The following is an 18705-nucleotide window of genomic DNA, read 5'->3' as shown; positions in this document are numbered from 1 at the left end:
GATGATTTTTTTTTTTTTTTTAAAAGAACAATGAAAATAAAAAACAACAAAATAATTTTTCCTGGCTTCTGACTTCCTATTGTAAAAATGTTGATTCCTGACGATATGGTTGAAATGAAAGTCTTTAGATTCTTTCATCCTCCAGGGAACAGATAACATCAAACAGTGGTTCTCTTATTAAATCCCTGTATGTCTTCTACCTCTCAGCACTTCAAACATGAAAAAGACTCATGGAGGGAGAGACCCACGCTTTTTAATATTCGCACACTCATAACACCATCGTTATTGTCACTGGAAATATCTTATACAATTGTACGTGTGAGCCCCAGACAATCACAGGAACCTAACGTGATGTAATTTGTCCCACAGACGGACGTGCACTGTCACAGTCCACGACTCTTAATTCAGCCACTTAGGATGAATCCCTCTCGAGTGACATTTTGAGTAAGATCACGTTACTTTCATGGTCACTGGCCAAAGCTCCGGTTAGCATTCAGCACGTGTCCATTCCGTCGCTCTGGATGCTAGACCCCACACTCACGACTTCTACGTGACAACAAACGGTGAATACAAACCGTCTTTAGACAACATGAAAGTGATTGATTGCGATTCGCTCCCTTTCTCCTGCTCCAGTGACACTGCTGCAGCTCGTTCTACAGGTTTGGACATTTTGGACACACTTTCTACAAAACTATTGAGGAAATAATTAATCTGCAGACATTTGTTTAAAAGGAAAACGTTTTGAAAATGTAGGAAAATTGAGTTTCTTGGACACCACAAGTTGACCACGTCTCTTATAACTTAATTATATTCACAGGCACACACTCACAAAAACCTTTTCCCTTAACTATGACCAATTTATGCCTAACCTCAACCTAAATCTAACCATGACTCAAATCTGACCCCTGAACCTAGAACCAGGACCTCAGAAATTATCTTTAGCCTCATTTAGACCAGGTTTTGGTCCCCATGAGGTGTAATTGTCCCATCAAGGCCAGTGATTATGCTGGAAAACTTAAACCTTAGATCATAAAGTTAACCTAAACCTAATCTTACCCTAACCTTAAAAAACATGTCCTAACTTTAAAAATGTTAGGATTTATGTTATGGGAACTTGCTAATTGGCCCTGTGATGTGACTTTTTTGTCCACACAACATGAGTAATACAACACACCCACACACACAGGGACACATACTTATCACTAGTTAAAGTAGCACAGTGAGAGTTGGTCCTGTCTGGATCGTCCCTCTGGACCACAGCAGTGATACTGGACCAACACTTGTCTCTCTCGCTGGTGTCACGTCAAAGTGACACAAATCGACTCGAGGGGCGTGGCCTTGGAAAAGCTTTGTCGATAGTGTCTTTCTTCATGATTCATCTGAGACTCGTAATGATTTCAAATGGATTCTTTGAGAGGGAAATGACTGCTTGAATCATCCCTGCATCTCCCTCAGTTGGTTCAAAATGCTTTTGTTTGGACTCTACAAAAAACACCAGCTCTGGCCTCACTGCATTGGCTCCCTGTTGGTTTTCGTATTGATTTCAAGGAGTAATTGGTGACTTTTAAAGATTTACACAACCAAGCCCCCTCTGTACACCAAGGATTTACCAACTCCCTGTGAGCCTGAGCTGATTGCTGACTAAAGACGATCATGCTTTTGCAGCACAGGCCTCCAAAGAGTGAATGACTCTCCAGCTGATATTAGACTACCTGCTTCTGTTACTGCTGTTCAAGCCCTTGTTGTTGTTTATTGTGTGTGTATGTTAATAAATGTGTGAATCTCTTATTAACTTTGTTAAGGACATTGCTCAACAAATTATCTTGTATGATAATCTTAATCTTGTTATATTATTATTATTATTAGTAGTAGTACTAGTATTGTTGTTGTTGTTGTTGTTGTTATTATGATGATTATTGTTGTCATTATCTATCTATCTATCTATCTATCTATCTATCTATCTATCTATCTATCTATCTATCTATCTATCTGTCTATCTATCTATCTATCTATCTATCTATCTATCAACACTCAGGTGCAACACATCTCCCCCTAGAGGATTCCCTTGACATTACACACTGTAGTGGCGGTAAAGTTATTTTTATTGTTATATTTAAAACACGCTGTGGGAAAATTATCAATTTTATACATTTGAAAAAAATTTCAAGTTTACAAATTTCTAAAAATGTTCAAGAATAAAACTTATTTATTCACCGAGAGCGAAGAGAGAATAACAATATAAGTGTAATAATATTATAAGATTTTCTCACACTTTTCCACGTATTAAATAACAATTGTGAATATACGTATTTGATCATTTACGCCTAAACATTTCCTCGTATATATTATTTTACAGGTAGGAACGTTTGATCTCTCGGAGTGTTTCCCCCGGCGGGCCCGTATCTGCGGGACGGTGCCCTGCGTCACTTCCTCCCCACGTGAACCTCTCCGGACATGTGAGCAGGAGAGAAGCAGACTCTTCTCTCAGATCTTTATATTCTCCATTTTATACTCTCCCGTGATGATCATCGATCGCATCAGCATGGAGTCAGCCGAGGAAGAGGAGGACGATGACATGATCAGTCTGTCCGAGGAGGAGGATGAAGACGAAGACGAAGAAGGAGAAGAAGACGAAGACGAGGAGGAGGAGGACGATGATGATGAGGAAAACATCGAATTAACAGACCAGCAGGTCAGTTCAGAGACATGTGTTGTTTTCTACACGTGCTGCACTAGGAGTGTGTATCTGATCAACACACGAAAGAGACACACGAGATTCAGTCTGCTGTTTGTGATCATGGAATAAGATGATGTTGTGTTAGCGTTGTAAAATAACTAGAGAGACTAACTACTGACCCAGCTGGTTAACACAGGCACAAATACACTAATGTGGATAACTAGTTTAAAATGTTTAAACTGTAGCTCTACAGACTAATTTCTTACACTTCACTGTAACTTTCCCTCTTTCATTTATTTGTATGTACCTCTTTTTATAATGCTGCATTTTTCTATTGGCCTATGTTGCTTTTATAATTAATTTACCATGATGCCTTGTTATGGAAAAAAGAAAAACACTTGCATTTTAAATAAGGTCACAAAGTACATGGGAGAAAAACAAAAAGAAAAAACTAATAGAGTACAGGTTACATTAAAGAAAATATTTAAAAAAAAAACATGTCCTTTCCTATGGGTTAGGGTTAAAGTATATGTGTAAGAAATGTTTTTATAAACAGGTGAAGTGCTGGAAAGTCTAATCTCCTCAGGAAATGATCTGCACAGCCTCTTGGCCTTTACTTCATGAAGTACTAACCAGTGTTTATATCTTAGATTATGAATGTGAGCAAATTATAAATGAGCTTTAAAAGCTTTTAACAGAATCATAAAATCAGTCCTCAATGTAACTGGAAAGGAGAAATTAGAGCGACGTGGACCAGACTAGCTGAAGCTCAGACCTGGATCAATGTGTGTTGTCTTAATAAATCAAGAAATGGCATTACATCAATGTGTGAACCAACATTTTTTTTATTCCTTTAGCTTCAAGAAGCCTTCGCCAAAGGGTTGTTGAAACCAGGGATGAACGTTCTGGTGGACAAACACAAGAAGATGACCAACAATGCGGTGAGTGAGACCTGACGTGTTAAAATCCTCATATGATGTAAATAATTAACAGAACAGTTTGGTCATCACTGGTATTAATCAACGTGCCTGTGTTGTGATGCAGGAGGGTTTGAAACAATGCCTCGCCAACTTCCGTAAGGACCTCCCCTGGGTGGAGAGGCTGGATCTGACCAACCCGCCGGCTGATGACATCATCTCCAAGCTGGAGGGGAAAGTTTCCACCGCGGCCGACGGGCAGATCAACGCAGACGACGACTTCCAGAGGGAGATGTTCTTGTAAGTGATCGGACCCGGATGTGGAGTTCGTTATAAAATGTCCATTCATTCCAACACACGTCCCTTGAGAGGATGTTTGTAGCATCTAACATCACAGGATCTAAAGTCTTAAGCAGAGTCTTCATGTTGTGTGTGTGTGTTTGTTTTAATTTCCAGCTACCGTCAAGCTCAAGCTACAGTCATGGAGGCGCTGCCCCTTTTAAAACAGCACAAGATTTACACCAAGAGGCCGGAGGATTACTTTGCAGAGATGGCCAAGTCGGATCAGCACATGCAGAAGGTGAGCAGCAGCTTCTTTAATAACACAAGATTAAAACTCACCATTCGTTTTATAACTAAAAAGAGAAGCGTCCAAATGGCCTCGCGGTTAAACATTTCTCTGTTTCTTGATTTGTGTATCTTAAACTGGGAGCAGTTTATAAATGAGCTATATCTGAAATGTACTATAATACTTGTACCTTGAATCCAAATATTTCCTCACACACGTCTGTTTTCTCTCTCTGTGTCCAGATCAGGAAAAAGCTCATTTCGAAGCAGTTGATAATCGAGAAGTCGGAGAAGGCCAAGAAACTGCGAGAGCAAAGGAAGTACGGCAAGAAGGTTGGTCCCTGCTTTTTAAAATCACACTTTCTCTCTCAAAAGTCTTGAGTCCAGTCTTTAGTGTCTAGAATATAGTTTCCTATATTTGAAAACTCACAACATAAATCTTGAATGCACCAGGTCCAAGTTGAAGTGATCCAGAAGAGGCAGAAGGAGAAGAAGGCCATGATGTCCGCTGTGAAGAGATACCAGAAAGGTGGGTGTTTGAATTCCTCTTTTAAAAAAAACTATTTATGACTTTCAGTGTTCACAGAAAGTACAAACGGTTACTGTAAAAAATCTTAATGGTTATTGAAACCATCTCGACTTACTGTCCCCCCCCCCAAAACTCTATGGTTGTGAGAATGCTTTTACAGTTTGAGGTTTAATATTCCTGATCGTGTTCTCTCCCAGGAATGACCGACAAGCTGGATTTCCTGGAAGGAGACCAGAAGCCCGGCAAGGACGCCGCTCAGGGCGCAAAGAAAACACCGAACAAGAAGGGGTAAGGTTTCCAATTCCAGGCTGTGCACATTACAATCGTAAATATATAATGAGCTTAATATGTTTTTAATTCCTGAGGTTTCACAAACAGATTAATAACAAATCACTTCGTTCACAGCCCCAACTCCAAGAGGAAGTTCAAGGACCAGAAGTTTGGCTTCGGGGGCAAGAAGAGTGGAAAGAAGTGGAACACCAAAGAGAGCTACAACGACGTGTCCAGCTTCCGAGCCAAGGTGGCCAACGCAAAGGGAGCGGGGGGGAAGAAATCGATGGGGAAGAAAGGCAAAAATGTCGGAAATAAGAACGTGAGTCACGGTTCAACAGTCCTCGCAGATTCACTACATGTAGAGATGTTGTCACCGGAAGTAAAACTAACTTTTGTTTCACTTTGTTTTTACAGAAGCGTCCGGGTAAGGCTGCTCGCAAGAAGGCGAAGACCCGTTAACAGGCTGGACTGAGACTTGCTCCCAGGAAGGATTTCTGTTGAAAGGAAAACCTCCTGCATTTGTTGGACAATATGTGTTCCTGTAAAAATGAGTCTGGATTCATACGGAGGACCCTATAAACCCTTTTCAAGCCGCAGAGCGACGTGAGAGGAGGCGACTGAGAAGATGGACTGAGTCGCGTTTCCTCAAAACAAAGTTATTTTTCCCACGTACAGTTTCCGTGATGCTTGTGAAGATCTTTGAAATTGTCATAAACACGTTTTTATCATTTGTGGCCCTTGTTGTCTCTATGTGCTCTCAGACATGGACGTTTTCCAGAGCAGCCTAAATGTGAGAATACAAATATCTGAGTCGGTTGCTCTGGAACTTTACCTCCCAGTCCCGAAGTAGGAGTGTCTGAAAAAACCACAGCAAGCGAGAGGGAGTGTTGTTGATGTTATTTAATACTGAAAAACTGTAAAATATTGTAATACAAATATCTCAGGACCACAAATACACAAAGATTTTCAACAGGATTAAAGAAATCAATATTCAAGAGCTTTTGAAGTTTAGAACAAAAACGTGGTTTAACTCAGGAGGGTTTATGTCACTTCCCGCCTCCTGCAGGCTCCTCCCAGACGTCACCTCTTGTCTAAACGCTCTCGACCTTTTCCTCTGTCTTGAGTCAGATGGTTCACCACAAATCACCTGCTACGCTCTTGAAGTATGAAAGAGAAACTCCAGAACAGCTTCAGAACTTGTCTGGACTTACCACAACTACTACATTGTCTGTTTGCTGTTCAGAGTACAGAGATTTTGTTTATTTCTAAATACCTGACTCATCGATTCTCCCTCGTGTGACTTGACATTTCCTGATATTGAGCAGCCGTCAGCGTCGCCCTTTCCCATTCATTAATATGATTAGCATGTAGTGGCTGCGTTAGCTTTGTGTTGACCTGTGCTGGTGTGTTTCTTAGTTTCTAGAGATGGAAATGTTAAAGTTCTGCTGCTGACACCTTCATGTTTTGTGTTACACACTAATACATATGGACATGTGTGTTTCACTTCATGGAGATCTGCAGCCGGATGGTTTAATTATATTTCCTCAGGGCACTCTCTGTGTGTCTGGTGACGTCGGTGCTCGCCCGGTGGAAGTTAAACCTCTGGTCTTGGCAGTGGGATGGAATCTGTGGATGAGAAGAATGGTCAGATTGAGCTTTTGATCTGGAGAAAGAGCTGGATTTAAATGAATAATACATGTGACCATATAGTCTGTAATGGCTCTGCTGTTCTCTTGGGTTTGAATGTTGATATTATTTTTTTTACAACTTTCAAAACTACACTTAGACTGATCCAACTTTACACAAAACCCATGACACTGTAGTAAAGTTTAGATTTTAATGTCAAAGCAATGGGACACTGAAACTAGAAAGGTTTTCAATTTACACTCTGAATATTACATCATCAAGACATTACCAATTTAGAAACATCCCTGTTTTAGAGTTTACTTCATAAAGTAAGTTTTCATGGTATGATGGTTTCGACTATACCCAAAACCTTACTGCTAACCAGAGAGAAAATGATGGACTTGAGTTGGGACCCTCTGGTTTTCTATGAAGTTCAGTTGTAAACTCTTTTCCTCACCAGTGGATCTGACACCCAGCCTATCTCCTGACTCTCAGTCAGGGGCATTGAATACTACTTGGTGGGTTCCAGACGAGCCTTGTGGAAGGCCTCGATGAAGGCAGCTGGAAAAAAGAAGACGTCAGACGATCTCGACCTGTTTGGGATCCGATGGTTTCTTAAGAGAATCTCTGTGAACTTACAATCCTCCTCAATCAGCTCCGTTGGTTTCCTGGACATGGGTTTGTCTGTCAGGACATGAACTGTGACAACAGTGAGACACAAACAAACAAATAACAAACACACATTATACAACGAGGCACCAGAGGAATCAGCTGATATTCAAACTGCTTTTCAATTCAAACCTCAACTTACAGTAACTCTCTATTTGTAGGTTAGTAGCTTTCACCTGTATCACGTGGTGCATTCAAGGGACACTAGTAAACAGTACTTCTGGAAGAGTTTGAGATAAATAATACTTTTAATTTAACCTGAATGTTGTGTTTAAACTTTATCATATTCAGCTTCTATTTACTCGTTTTAAATTTGACTAAATGTAACTTCAACTAAGGCCTTTAAATTAGATTTTAGATAGATAGATAGATAGATTACTTTATTCATCCCCGAGGGGAAATTAAGTCATCATAGCAGCCGGTACATTTGAATACAATAAAATACAATACAATAGAATAAAATATAAAATATAAAATATTGCGGTAGAAAGAATAAAAACAGAAACAAGATAAACTAGGTAGATAAGGTGCAGTGGCAGATGATGGTAATAGTGCTGATGATATGATGGTAATGTTATTGTTAGACAGTATATAAAAAGATAATACAGTATATATAGTATATAATATATATTTATATATGATAGTAATTATACCAATATAATAGCAGTATGTAGTAATAATAGCAGCAACAGTATATATAATAATAATAATAGTAAAATATAATAATAATAACATGTACACATGTATAAATAAAATATGTGTATATAGACTTATATATACAAAGAATATACAAAGAGTATGATATAATATATGATATATAGTACGGGTATCAATATAAGTATTTGGCGATACAATGGATAATATAATATACTGTGAGTGTAAGAATATGTAGACAGAGTGTGCAAAAGACAATATTATTGTATGAAATGATGAATTGAGACAGGTATGTTTAGTGCAGTTCTGTGATGGTGGCTCTGACAGAGGTAGAGGAGTTGTACAGTCTTATTGCGGTTGGGAGGAACGACTTCCTGTATCGTTCCTTAGAGCAGCGGGGTTGAATGAGTCTGTGGCTGAAGCTGCTCCTTAGCTTGTCCAGTGTTTTGTGGAGGGGGTGAGAGGTATTGTCCATGATTGCCAGCAGTTTTGCCAGCATCCTGTCCTCCACCACCTCCTCCAGGGTGACAAGCTTAGAGCCAACCACAGACTCTGCCTTCCTAATCAGTTTTTTCAGTTTGTTGGCGTCCTTAGCCTTGATGCCCGTACCCCAGGACACCACAGCAAAGAAGATGGTGCTCGCCACAACAGACTTATAGAACATCTGCAGCATCTTGTTGCAGACATTGAAGGACCTGAGCCTCCTCAGGAAGTAAAGCCGGCTCAGGCCCTTCTTGTAGACGGCCTCTGTGTTGGTGGACCAGTCCAGTTTATTGTCCAGTGTGACACCCAGGTACTTGTATGCAGGGACCACCTCCACAGCCGTCCCACCGATGCAGACAGGAGAGGGCAGGGGCTTGGTCCTCCTGAAATCCACCACCATCTCCCTCGTCTTTGCCACGTTGAGCTGCATGCGGTTCTCCCCACACCACTTCACAAAGCGGTCAACCAGGTCCCTGTACTCAGCCTCCCCTCCGCCCTCAACACACCCCACAATGGCCGTGTCATCAGAGAACTTCTGCAGATGACACGTCTCAGTGCAGTGCTTAAAGCCAGCAGTGTATGTGGTGAAGAGGAAGGGGGACAGCACAGTTCCCTGGGGGTTATGATCAGATGTTACTGATCAGACGATCAGACACACAGTTCTGTAATCTCACAAACTGTGGTCTGCCCGTCAGATAGTCATCGACCCAAGCGATGAGGGGAGCACTCACCTGCGTGCCCTCCAGTTTGGCCTTCAGCAGTCTGGGCTGGATGGTGTTGAAGGCGCTGGAGAAGTCGAAAAACATGATCCGGACTGAGGTGTTGGGTCTCTCCAGGGAGGAGTAAGCCTTCTGCAGCAGGTAAATGATTGCATCATCAACCCCAACACGGGGCTGATATGCAAACTGCAGGGGGTCTTGTGATGGGCCCACCAGCGGTCTGAGGTGGGCCAGGACCAGTCTTTCCATGACCTTCATGATGTGAGAGGTCAGTGCCACCGGCCTGTAGTCCTCCAGTGCCGCAGGACGTCCTTTTTTGGGCACTGGGACCAGGCAGGATGTTTTCCAGAGCACTGGCACTCTCTGAAGGTGTAGGCTCAGGTTGAAAAGGTGCTGGAGAACTCCACAGAGCATATAAATAAATATAGTCCTTAAATCTGTTATAATTCGAAAATATACCTTATAAATATATCCTTTAAATTTGGCTACACGTATAAATATACTTCTTTAATGTAGAGTAAACGTAGTACTTTAAATTTTACTGTCTGTAAACATCACTGCTTGTGTATTTGACTCAATGTAACTTCGATGTAGTTTAACAGTCAATCACACAGAGACTGATTTAGTCAATTAGACAAAACCAGGCTTTTAAAGAAAGTGAAAGGATCCATGAAGAAATGAATCATTCTTCGTGTGAAGAGTCAAACAACATGAAGAAGAAGGTGCTCATGTTTCTTACGTCTCTTGTGAGGGTTGATGCTGAACTCCGTGTGGAGCCTCTGGTGTCGCTGCTCTTTTCCGATTCTCTCCAGATAAATCGCGTTGAGCTGAACCGGAGTCAGCTTCTCGTTTCTCAGCTGCTCGTTTCCAGACATGTTTACACATCAACACTGATGTTTGTTCTCTCTGCACGTTACCAAGGCAGCAGTCAACACTTTCCTGAGGCTGCAGTGGCACAGACTGGCCGCACGGTGGCGCTACACGCTCAGGTTTGCTCATGGTGGGTGAGAACAAGAGTAGAAACGTGTATATTTATCTACAGTTACACCTCATAAAGTAAAAACACCTGTATACTCTAATATTTAACAACATAGACCAATAAAGGCCGTCATTCTAATTCTAATTGATTAATAATAATTATTATAAACTCTCTGTTTAGTCTAAAATAAGTGCTGCATTTTTGTTACCCATTTCCATTTAGGTATAATTATTTTCAATGGTGAATTACTTTCTGGTTTAGCGATTAAATGGAGATTTCTGCTCCTAAACAGATAAAAAGCTGCATTTAATTTATATTTTTATTATTTAATTACATTTTTTTTACTTACTTAATTAATAAATACATTGTTTTTGGGGGGGAATGAAATATCAGCATCGCTTTGGCGCGTTTGAATAGTTTCCAATGGTTGCAGTTAATTTTTAAACACGATTTGCAATATTTATTTTGTATTTGTCATATTTTTCAGTCCAACTCAGAGATATTTTAATATATTTGTACAGTTTATTCCTCAACGCTGCAGGAATAGTAAACTCCACAAGCCTGACATTTATCTTTCTATTCAAAACCTGAAATATTGATGAATTCTCTTACCAAATATATTTATATATTTATGCAGGAAAGAAACTGAGACCTTCAGGTTATGTATTATTTTCTTTTTATATATTTGAATGCTTACAGATTCAGAGTGAAACCCAGATATTTTATTTTACCCTCAGAAAACCATAAATCATCACAATCAAACAGCTCATAAAATATTCCATCTTTCTTCATCCAGACACCAGCAAATCATTTGGTTTGCATCTTAAAGAAATTCCACAGCATTTGCACTCGTCTCCACTTTGTTCTATAATTAGATTTCTTTCGTTAACAAATCTTGCGTCTCATCTCTGCTGTGATTCCCAGAAGTCGTTTGTTCATCCCAGTCCTCGCCCGTCCTTCCTTCAAAGAACCATTCTGCTTTGTGGCGTGTTGAGAAACTCTCGCCTGGAGCAAACAAACCCATCAAAATGTGTTAGAGGAGCAAAGAGCGACTGACTCGGTCCAGGCTGCATGGAAATGAACCAGAGAACAGTGTGAGGTTTCTTTTTGCTTCCATATGTTCTCTTAGGGCGACGGGACTGTCATACACACACACACACACACACAGACACACACAAACACACACACATTGTCATTCTTGAATGTGCACAGGCCTGAGTGCATGCGTGTGTGAAGTTTAACAGTTGTTAACATTTCACACTGAGAAGAAACAAACTTTGCAGAAAGTAATAAATACCCAGTGAACTTGTGACAGTGCTGCGTGTGTGTGTGTGTGTGTGTGTGTGTGTGTGTGTGTGTGTGTGTGTGTTCGGTCACATTATCTCGCAGCACACTTGACCCCCCCCCCCCCCCCTGGTCTCTGGGGTCACGGATCACACATGAATAACAGCGGCCTCCTCCTTTCACATCTTATTAACACCACGTCTGGGTCCCTGCTGACATCTCCCCACTTGTCCCCTCGCGTGAGGATATCGCTTTTCACTTCCCCTTCATCTGCTTTCCTCCTCCTCTTCTTCCTCTTCCACATCCTTCCCCATCTGTTTCCCCTCGGAAGTAATTCATTCTCCTTTTCAATTTCCTCCTTCTCCCAGTATTTGTCAGTGGTGTCAACTCTTAGTGTTCAGTGCTTCTTCTCCTCCCAGTAACAGACGGCTTGATAATGAAGGTTGAGATGTTCAGCTCTCGGGTTCGCGTCTCATAAGCTGATTCAAAGCTTTATTGGTCCTGCGTGGATGATACAGAGGAAACGGGTAATAACTCAGGCAGTGGGGGGTGCTGGGGGAGAGATTTCAGTGTGGGGTTCACAAGTGGTGTTTGTGTATGTGTGTGAGGGCGAGTAAGCAGGATGTATAATGGGAGAACGGGAGGCCTGGTGGTGTGAAGCTTTGTTCCCGAGCTGCTGTCACAGCGTCGGAGTGAATTACCGGGACATAGGCTTCTCAGCTCCTCGGGCCCGGGAGGAGTCAAAGACCAGTTTGAGAGTTTCAACGAACTCCGTGTACCTGAAAGTACCGCAGCTAGCGTGTGATTTAATAACACCTGACACGGTTTCAGCTGTTTCCCACTTTAACATTAAACATTGATGAGGAGGCGTTTTAAACCATTTGTTCGTTAACAAGGAGCCTCCATCACCAGCCTCCCCCCCGAGTGTTAAGTTGAAAGAATTTTGTTCATGTTTAACAAGGCTGAGGAGAACCATTAAAGTTTCCTTATTTGAGTTTCCCATTTACTTTGGTGCTTGTAAAAGACACACTCAGGTTCCAAAGGCAGAAATCAGTGGAGAAGAGAATCCTGCTGCAAAGAAAATGTTCTTCCTGAAGAGACGTTTGCAAATCTGGATGTTTTTCGTCCTCACTTATAACCTGCAGACTAAAGTGGCTCGTTAGACTCAAGTTGGTTTAAGCATAATAGTTTTTTTTTACAGCTGATTGGGAAGCCTCTGGTAAATGGGGCAGAACGTTTCTGGGTTAGGAACCAATCAAAACCAATCAACGGGGCTTTTTTTAGGACCCGGACAAGAGCTCTGACCTTTTCAGAGTGAGAGTTAAAAAGAGACATTGAGAAAACTTTAGAGATTAATAATGTTTTGAAAGCTTTTCTAGCAGTGCCCAAAATAATTAACCCAAATAAGGTCACTTAAATAGAGTTTGAGGAAAGTGTTGCCCTGGTTATATTTCAGGATGTGACTTAATGAAAACACATTTAGCTCGTTAGGCTTTATCAGCCTCCATCATAAACAGAAAATATATAACTCTTCATGGTTATTGTGACCTTGAGGTTGATATTTATATAAAATGATATCTTATATTATGTGTTTTATTCTTTCTATTCATCAGAATCAAAAAGTTGTGTATCTTTCATAGGTCAGACTTTTCCCCGAGATATTATCTCTTGTGAAATTCATTCCTCTCATTTGAACAATGGACCAACAGTGAATCCTTGTGCAGTGCTGTGGACTCCACTTCTTGAAACATCCAGGAGAGTGTGAACGCAGCGCGACTTGAACCGTTGAATGTTTCCTCCTCCCTGCAGATCGGCTCCTTCCTCCGAGCCTCTGACCTTTTCTTACCAGAACTCGGTTTTAATTACCCACTGCCCCTCGTCGCCGGCTAATTAAAACATCTTGTCATGTATTCTTCAGCCATTTTCTCCACCGCAGCACCAACGTTAAACAAATGAGAGGTGCCCCCCCCCCCCCCCCAGTCACACTCTATTTAATCCACTCTAACACATGTATGATGGCTAATGAAAGCCAACCAGTGTTGTTCTAAGAGGAGGAAATGTTTGCCGAGGTCCGTGACTGCGATTCAAAGGAAGCGTTGCCATCTTCAATCAAGCGGCCACTTAATAAAAATGTAAATAGATTTTTTTCTGTTTGCACATATGGACATTTTTCAAAGAGCAGCTCTCATTGAAAATGCACCAGTACGACCAGTGATAAGCAAATGATGGGGGAGCATGGCAACCTTCAAAATTAGTAAGATAAGCACAATGTATGTTTGCAATATATTCACAACACGTCTACAGGGTCGATTATCTCTTCTCCAGTTGCCCTGTGGTAAATGCTTTGATTTTTCATGTCACATCAAGACAAACTGAAAAAAATAAAAGCCTTGATTGACGATTTCCTTCCAATACAACTCAAGACCAATATAAAAATGAACTCATATCCCCACGAGGCCCAACACTCCCTTTAAATTCAATCAAGCTGAACCAAGTACTCAAAGAAATCCACCCTCCATCCTGATCCAAATAAAAATCCAGATCTAGTGAATTTGAACGTGGTTTAAAAAGCAGGGATGTGACAATATCTGAGTGTTATTGTAGTTTGCCAATGTAAATACTTTTTTTAAAGTAATGTAATTAAATAATATGATATGTTTTTTATATAATGTTATGACTTTTTTCAATCTAAGTTGTAAAAATGCTCCTCTGATGACATATTTGTTATATTCTCCTTGTCATATTTGTACTTAGTGACTATGACAACATAATTCAAGATTAAGAATGTTTTGTCTTTGAAAGTACTTTGTAATTTTCAGGTAAAGTTTTCCACAGTTATACTTTTATCAGCATTTAACAAATAATGTGATCTTTTCCTTTATTTACCTGAACCTAAGTGCTTTCATTGTGCAACAGTCTTAAATGTCACTTTATATATTCCAGCCAGGAAGTATGTTTTCTGCTAAATTAATTTCACAAAGCAAATAATTGTACAAACATTATTTCAAACCACCATATTAGACCAGTTTGTCTCCTCTCATATAACAAACTATCAAAGTTATAATTTAATTGACGATATAAAGTGCAAATTCAACTAAAGAGGGTTGAAGACTTTGTGAAGGAGCAAACTGAACCGAGCAGGGATCTCCAGCAAAGACCGTGAGAAAGAGTGTTCTGTGGTTTGGCCCTGGACCCTCGTGTCTGTTCTGTCTGTGGCTGCCAGTCAACCAGAACACTCATCTCCCAGCAGATAGGATCCCCCCCCCTCCCATCTCAGGCCTTTGTCTACTCACGTACTCAGATAATCATTTATCTCAGCTTTTTATCTGATTCTTTCTTTTCTGTGTGTCTGTGTGTGTGTGTGTGTGTGTGTGTGTGTGTGTGTGTCTGTGTGTGTGTGTGTGTGTCTGTGTGTCCACTAGTGGGGCTGTGGGTGTTTACTTATCTGATTATGGATTTTATTCCCCTCTTTTTTAAACAACTCATGTTTGGAGAAGTAGGGCACCTTTAAACACACAAACACACACACACACACACACACACACACACACACACACACACACACACACACACAGATACACATACACACTTACACAGTGTGTGCATGACTTCAGAGGTCATCACTGACTTATATTGACTTCCTGAACACTTAATTTAACCTTAACCACTTTTTATGTGTTAACCTTAACCAGTTCCTACTTTAACCCTTACCCTAAACTTAATATTAACTTAAACCTCACCTTAACTTATCCAAACAGATGAAGGTCCCCACAACATGAGTAATAACTGGACCACACACACACACACACACACACTCACTCGCTGTGTGACTTTTCTGTCTGTTCACTTTGCACAGGAGACAACAGGTGATATCAGACCACATGTTCTGGCACACACACACACACACACACACACACACACACGTTTGTGCTTTCCTTTTTGTTTTGATAGTGTTGAAGGTGTCTGGGTCTCACTGGAGACGCCGTGGTCGTGGGAAAGCCGTCTCTCCATCAGATGGTGGCTCGGTGTCACCGCTGCTCTTGTCTGTAATCTCCTGTTTTGTCTCAGCGGAGGAGACTTTCTCGGGTCGGACAGATTGCTGCAGAATAGATTAGAGTAGACCACACTGCAGATGGCTTTGTCAGTTACTCGAAACACAGACATTACGTTTAAAGTCAAACTCTAATATTATATCATTTGGGTCACGTAAACAGCATATTCCACTTTGACATTGATTGTAGCGTTCTCCAATTTAGACATGTGGGATTTAGGAGAATTCTTAATTCTGAATATTGCGTCTTTATTGGGTTATTAGGGCAGTTTACGACAAACCGCTTCTTGCCTGTTTACAGCCAATTATTAGTTGCTGCTAAGGTTCATTAATTCTGCAGTTATGTACGAAAACTGACACGTTTGAGCAACACATCCACTAGAGGGCAGCGCAGAGTCAAGAGTGTCCGTCAACAACCAATAAGTAACATCATACAGAGGCCAGTCTTTCTTCAACACGTTCCCAAAGTTCAGAGAGCTCATCTCACTCTATCCAACTCAGGGTTACGTATTGGCGACAACAACCCAACGATTTCCCAGAGTTCCCCTGTTTCCTCCATATCTGTAAACTTTCAGAGGACGTGGACAAAAGGCTCCGTCTGTTTACGTGTCCAATGTTGATCATAAATGAGCCTAAAGCTAATTGGCTAGCTTGATCTCTGCCAAATACACTGTCGGAGGACTGTAATATTTAATATACTGTCTTTGAAAAGGAAAAAAACACATTAAAAACATGGCCTGCTCAGAGTTGAGGGACAAATATAAGCTACCGCCATAACCAGGCAACAGGGCGAGTTGAAGACTCAGGTGTGTCCCTCAACACTTGTCCTTTGCTGCGTCTCATGAGCTCATAATCACATTTCTCCTCACATTTGCCTCGTGAGTGCAGTAGCTTGTCTTCATTAGCGGCGGTGGCCTGGAGTGGGTGTGTCAGGTTGATGGGTTTCTCTCCGTGTTGCCTGCTAGCGCGAGCAAGTGATTACCTCAACGTAGGCTGGGTAAGTGGTGCTACGACAGGGCTCCCCTGGGTGTGCACATGCACATGTGTGTGTGTGTGCTGGGATGTATAAGATGAACAAGATGAACCCCCCCCCCCCCCGACACCATTGATTTGCTGAGGAAATTGTGCTTTTGACCCGATGACTCACTTATCACCGCGTTCTGTGTTTGGCCTCCTGGCGAAGACACAACACCTCTGAGAGTTCACAACACAAGCAGGGCTGCACACGTATACACACAGTACACTCAAGCATTTAAAAACTGGTAACAATTCATCTGTTTTCATCACAGGTGTCTGGGCAAGTGTTTTATATTGGAAATACTCAAACAAACTCTCAAACAAGCACTGACTTTGGACACACTGTCTGTTTATCCTACAGAATTAGCAGTTATTTAAGTTAGGTAATTTTCTAAAACCATAAATAGACTGTAAATAAATATCGACGACAAAAGTGAAGCCAAATCACTGTCTGGCTTGAGTATAGGTCATAAACGCTGCCTCCTCCATGTTAGTAGATGGGGCATCGAACAAATAAAAAACATAAAAAGAATTCTCAAAGATGGTTTCTGTTTGAATCCCAAGAGTCAGATAAGACCTTAAATATACATACACCTATAGTGGCAAAATGTGATCAATGATAAGACCTGAGATCAGGGAAACTGTTTATTCAACATTAGAAAACAAGTTCAAGTAATTTAGGACTATTTACCAATTACAAAACCACCACAGATCCATGAATCCAATTTAATATTGATTTATCTTGATAATAAATCCAGAGATCTCTGTGTTTCTGTCTGTCAACCACTCGTCCAATCAACGTCCAACTTGGCGGATGCTATAAGCTCAGAGTTTTAGTGAAAAGCGTTTAACATGAAAGGCTTTTGCTCCAGTCGGTTGTCAGACAGACGAGAACAGAAAACCCAAACTAAAAAAAAAAACATTCAGAGAAACACCAGGGAACAGAAACACGAGCAGAACTCCAGAGAACAGAAGCACGAGGTTGAGACCGAGGAGAGGAACACACAAACTGACAAGGAGAACAGGGAGCACTGAGGCTAAACACACATCGGAGCCAGGGGCACAGGTGAAACGCATTTCAAGACATTCCAGGAGTTGAAAAGTTCAAAAAGTCATTTTAAAGTTTCTGACTGGAGCAGTTCGTGACAATCATCGGTCAGACTCACAGAATATGAGTTAGTCAACAAGAACATCTGGAACCAGCATGAAACGTAATTATCGGTTACAGGAAAGTTGATTCTCCTAACTTTGAGTGTTTGTCTGCAGACAGATTTAATATTTTTACATGTCTACTTGACCTACTTGACTCAAGAATCACAGGTTACAGTTGCAGTAACGTTAAACTGTAGTAGCAGTGGCTCCTAATACACTTATCAACCTGGCAGCCTAAAGACAGATGTCACTGCTCAGCACCGACGGGCCACATTGTCTATATTACCAAGCAGCTGTAGCATTTCAACCCTATTTATTACGTGTACCTGTTTCTGCCTGTCATCATTCTTCTTCTGCCTCCTCCTCTACGCGTTGCCACATCCTGCTGCCTGTGTGATTACCTGCCTTCCTGCCTCGGCCCCTGTTTTGATTTGTTTCTCTTCCATGACAGCAGGCCCCTGGTGAATGTGAATTGCCTTTCAATATAGTTACTACATTTTGGACCATTTACCTGTCGCCAGCTACAAGACTGTCCGTCTGCTTCTTAAAACTCAAACACTGATTTAAAGAAGAATAACTTTGTATAAATATTCAAACTTCTTTGTTTGGCTCCAGGCCCCTGCATGATTATTTCAGGATAATGGATGGATGGATGGATACCACTTTGCTGTAAGATGATCACTTTTTTCCAAATGTTAGGAGCAGAGGAGAGAAAGATAAGTCGTGTGGTTTAATATCTTATAATTTCAGTAAGTTCACATGAGCTCGCGGGCATATTCTCACTTCTTAATTTGTTTGGGTGAATTCTATCCAAATGGGTTCATATATCAGTAGAAAATAGTTGCTTTAGGAAAGTGAAAAAACAATTTCCGGCTCTTGTAATGATCCGACTGTTTGTCTGAGCACTGACGCCTGACAGCTCACGACATGGAGCGGTCCTTATGTTATAATTTCTCCATTATCCCTCGATTAATGGAGAAAAGAGCTTCTTGTTCGACACTGATCCGAGTGATACAAGAGATAAAATAGCACCTTGAACCGGCCCCTTTGGTCCAGATCTGCTAATGTTAGTATTACTACACAGCAGTGATGAGAAGATTAGATTACG

The 18705-nt window shown here is 41.1% G+C and overlaps 2 protein-coding genes across 2 annotated transcripts; one reads left to right on the top strand and one right to left on the bottom strand.

The window, feature by feature from the left end:
- Positions 1–2414: 2414 nt before the first annotated feature.
- Positions 2415–5693, top strand: ebna1bp2 (EBNA1 binding protein 2). Its single transcript, XM_053430413.1, has 9 exons — positions 2415–2692; positions 3535–3618; positions 3722–3894; positions 4051–4174; positions 4405–4494; positions 4615–4690; positions 4888–4978; positions 5096–5282; positions 5378–5693. Exons 1-9 carry the CDS (start codon positions 2522–2524, stop codon positions 5420–5422), a joined length of 1041 nt encoding a protein of 346 aa, XP_053286388.1. The 5' UTR covers positions 2415–2521; the 3' UTR covers positions 5423–5693.
- A 749-nt stretch (positions 5694–6442) lies between these two features.
- On the bottom strand, positions 6443–9989 carry cfap144 (cilia and flagella associated protein 144). Its single transcript, XM_053430795.1, is given in 4 exon segments — positions 6443–6589; positions 7047–7150; positions 7229–7288; positions 9854–9989. Coding segments are annotated over 4 exon segments (396 nt in total). The 3' UTR covers positions 6443–6493.
- Between the last annotated feature and the right edge of the window lie 8716 nt (positions 9990–18705).

Source organism: Pleuronectes platessa, chromosome 9, assembly GCF_947347685.1.
Source record: "Pleuronectes platessa chromosome 9, fPlePla1.1, whole genome shotgun sequence".
Classification (NCBI taxonomy): Eukaryota; Metazoa; Chordata; class Actinopteri; order Pleuronectiformes; family Pleuronectidae; genus Pleuronectes; species Pleuronectes platessa.
This window is presented reverse-complemented; position numbering and strand designations above follow the sequence as displayed.

What these genes read in the sequence shown, in the direction of transcription:
- ebna1bp2 (XM_053430413.1), top strand. Translation starts at nt 2,522, where the DNA reads ATGATCATCGATCGCATCAGCATGGAGTCAGCCGAGGAAGAGGAGGAC. An exon ending in TTCCAGAGGGAGATGTTCTT is followed by an intron (nt 3,895 to 4,050) that starts GTAAGTGATCGG and finishes TTTAATTTCCAG; the next exon opens with CTACCGTCAAGCTCAAGCTA. An exon ending in TGTGAAGAGATACCAGAAAG is followed by an intron (nt 4,691 to 4,887) that starts GTGGGTGTTTGA and finishes GTTCTCTCCCAG; the next exon opens with GAATGACCGACAAGCTGGAT.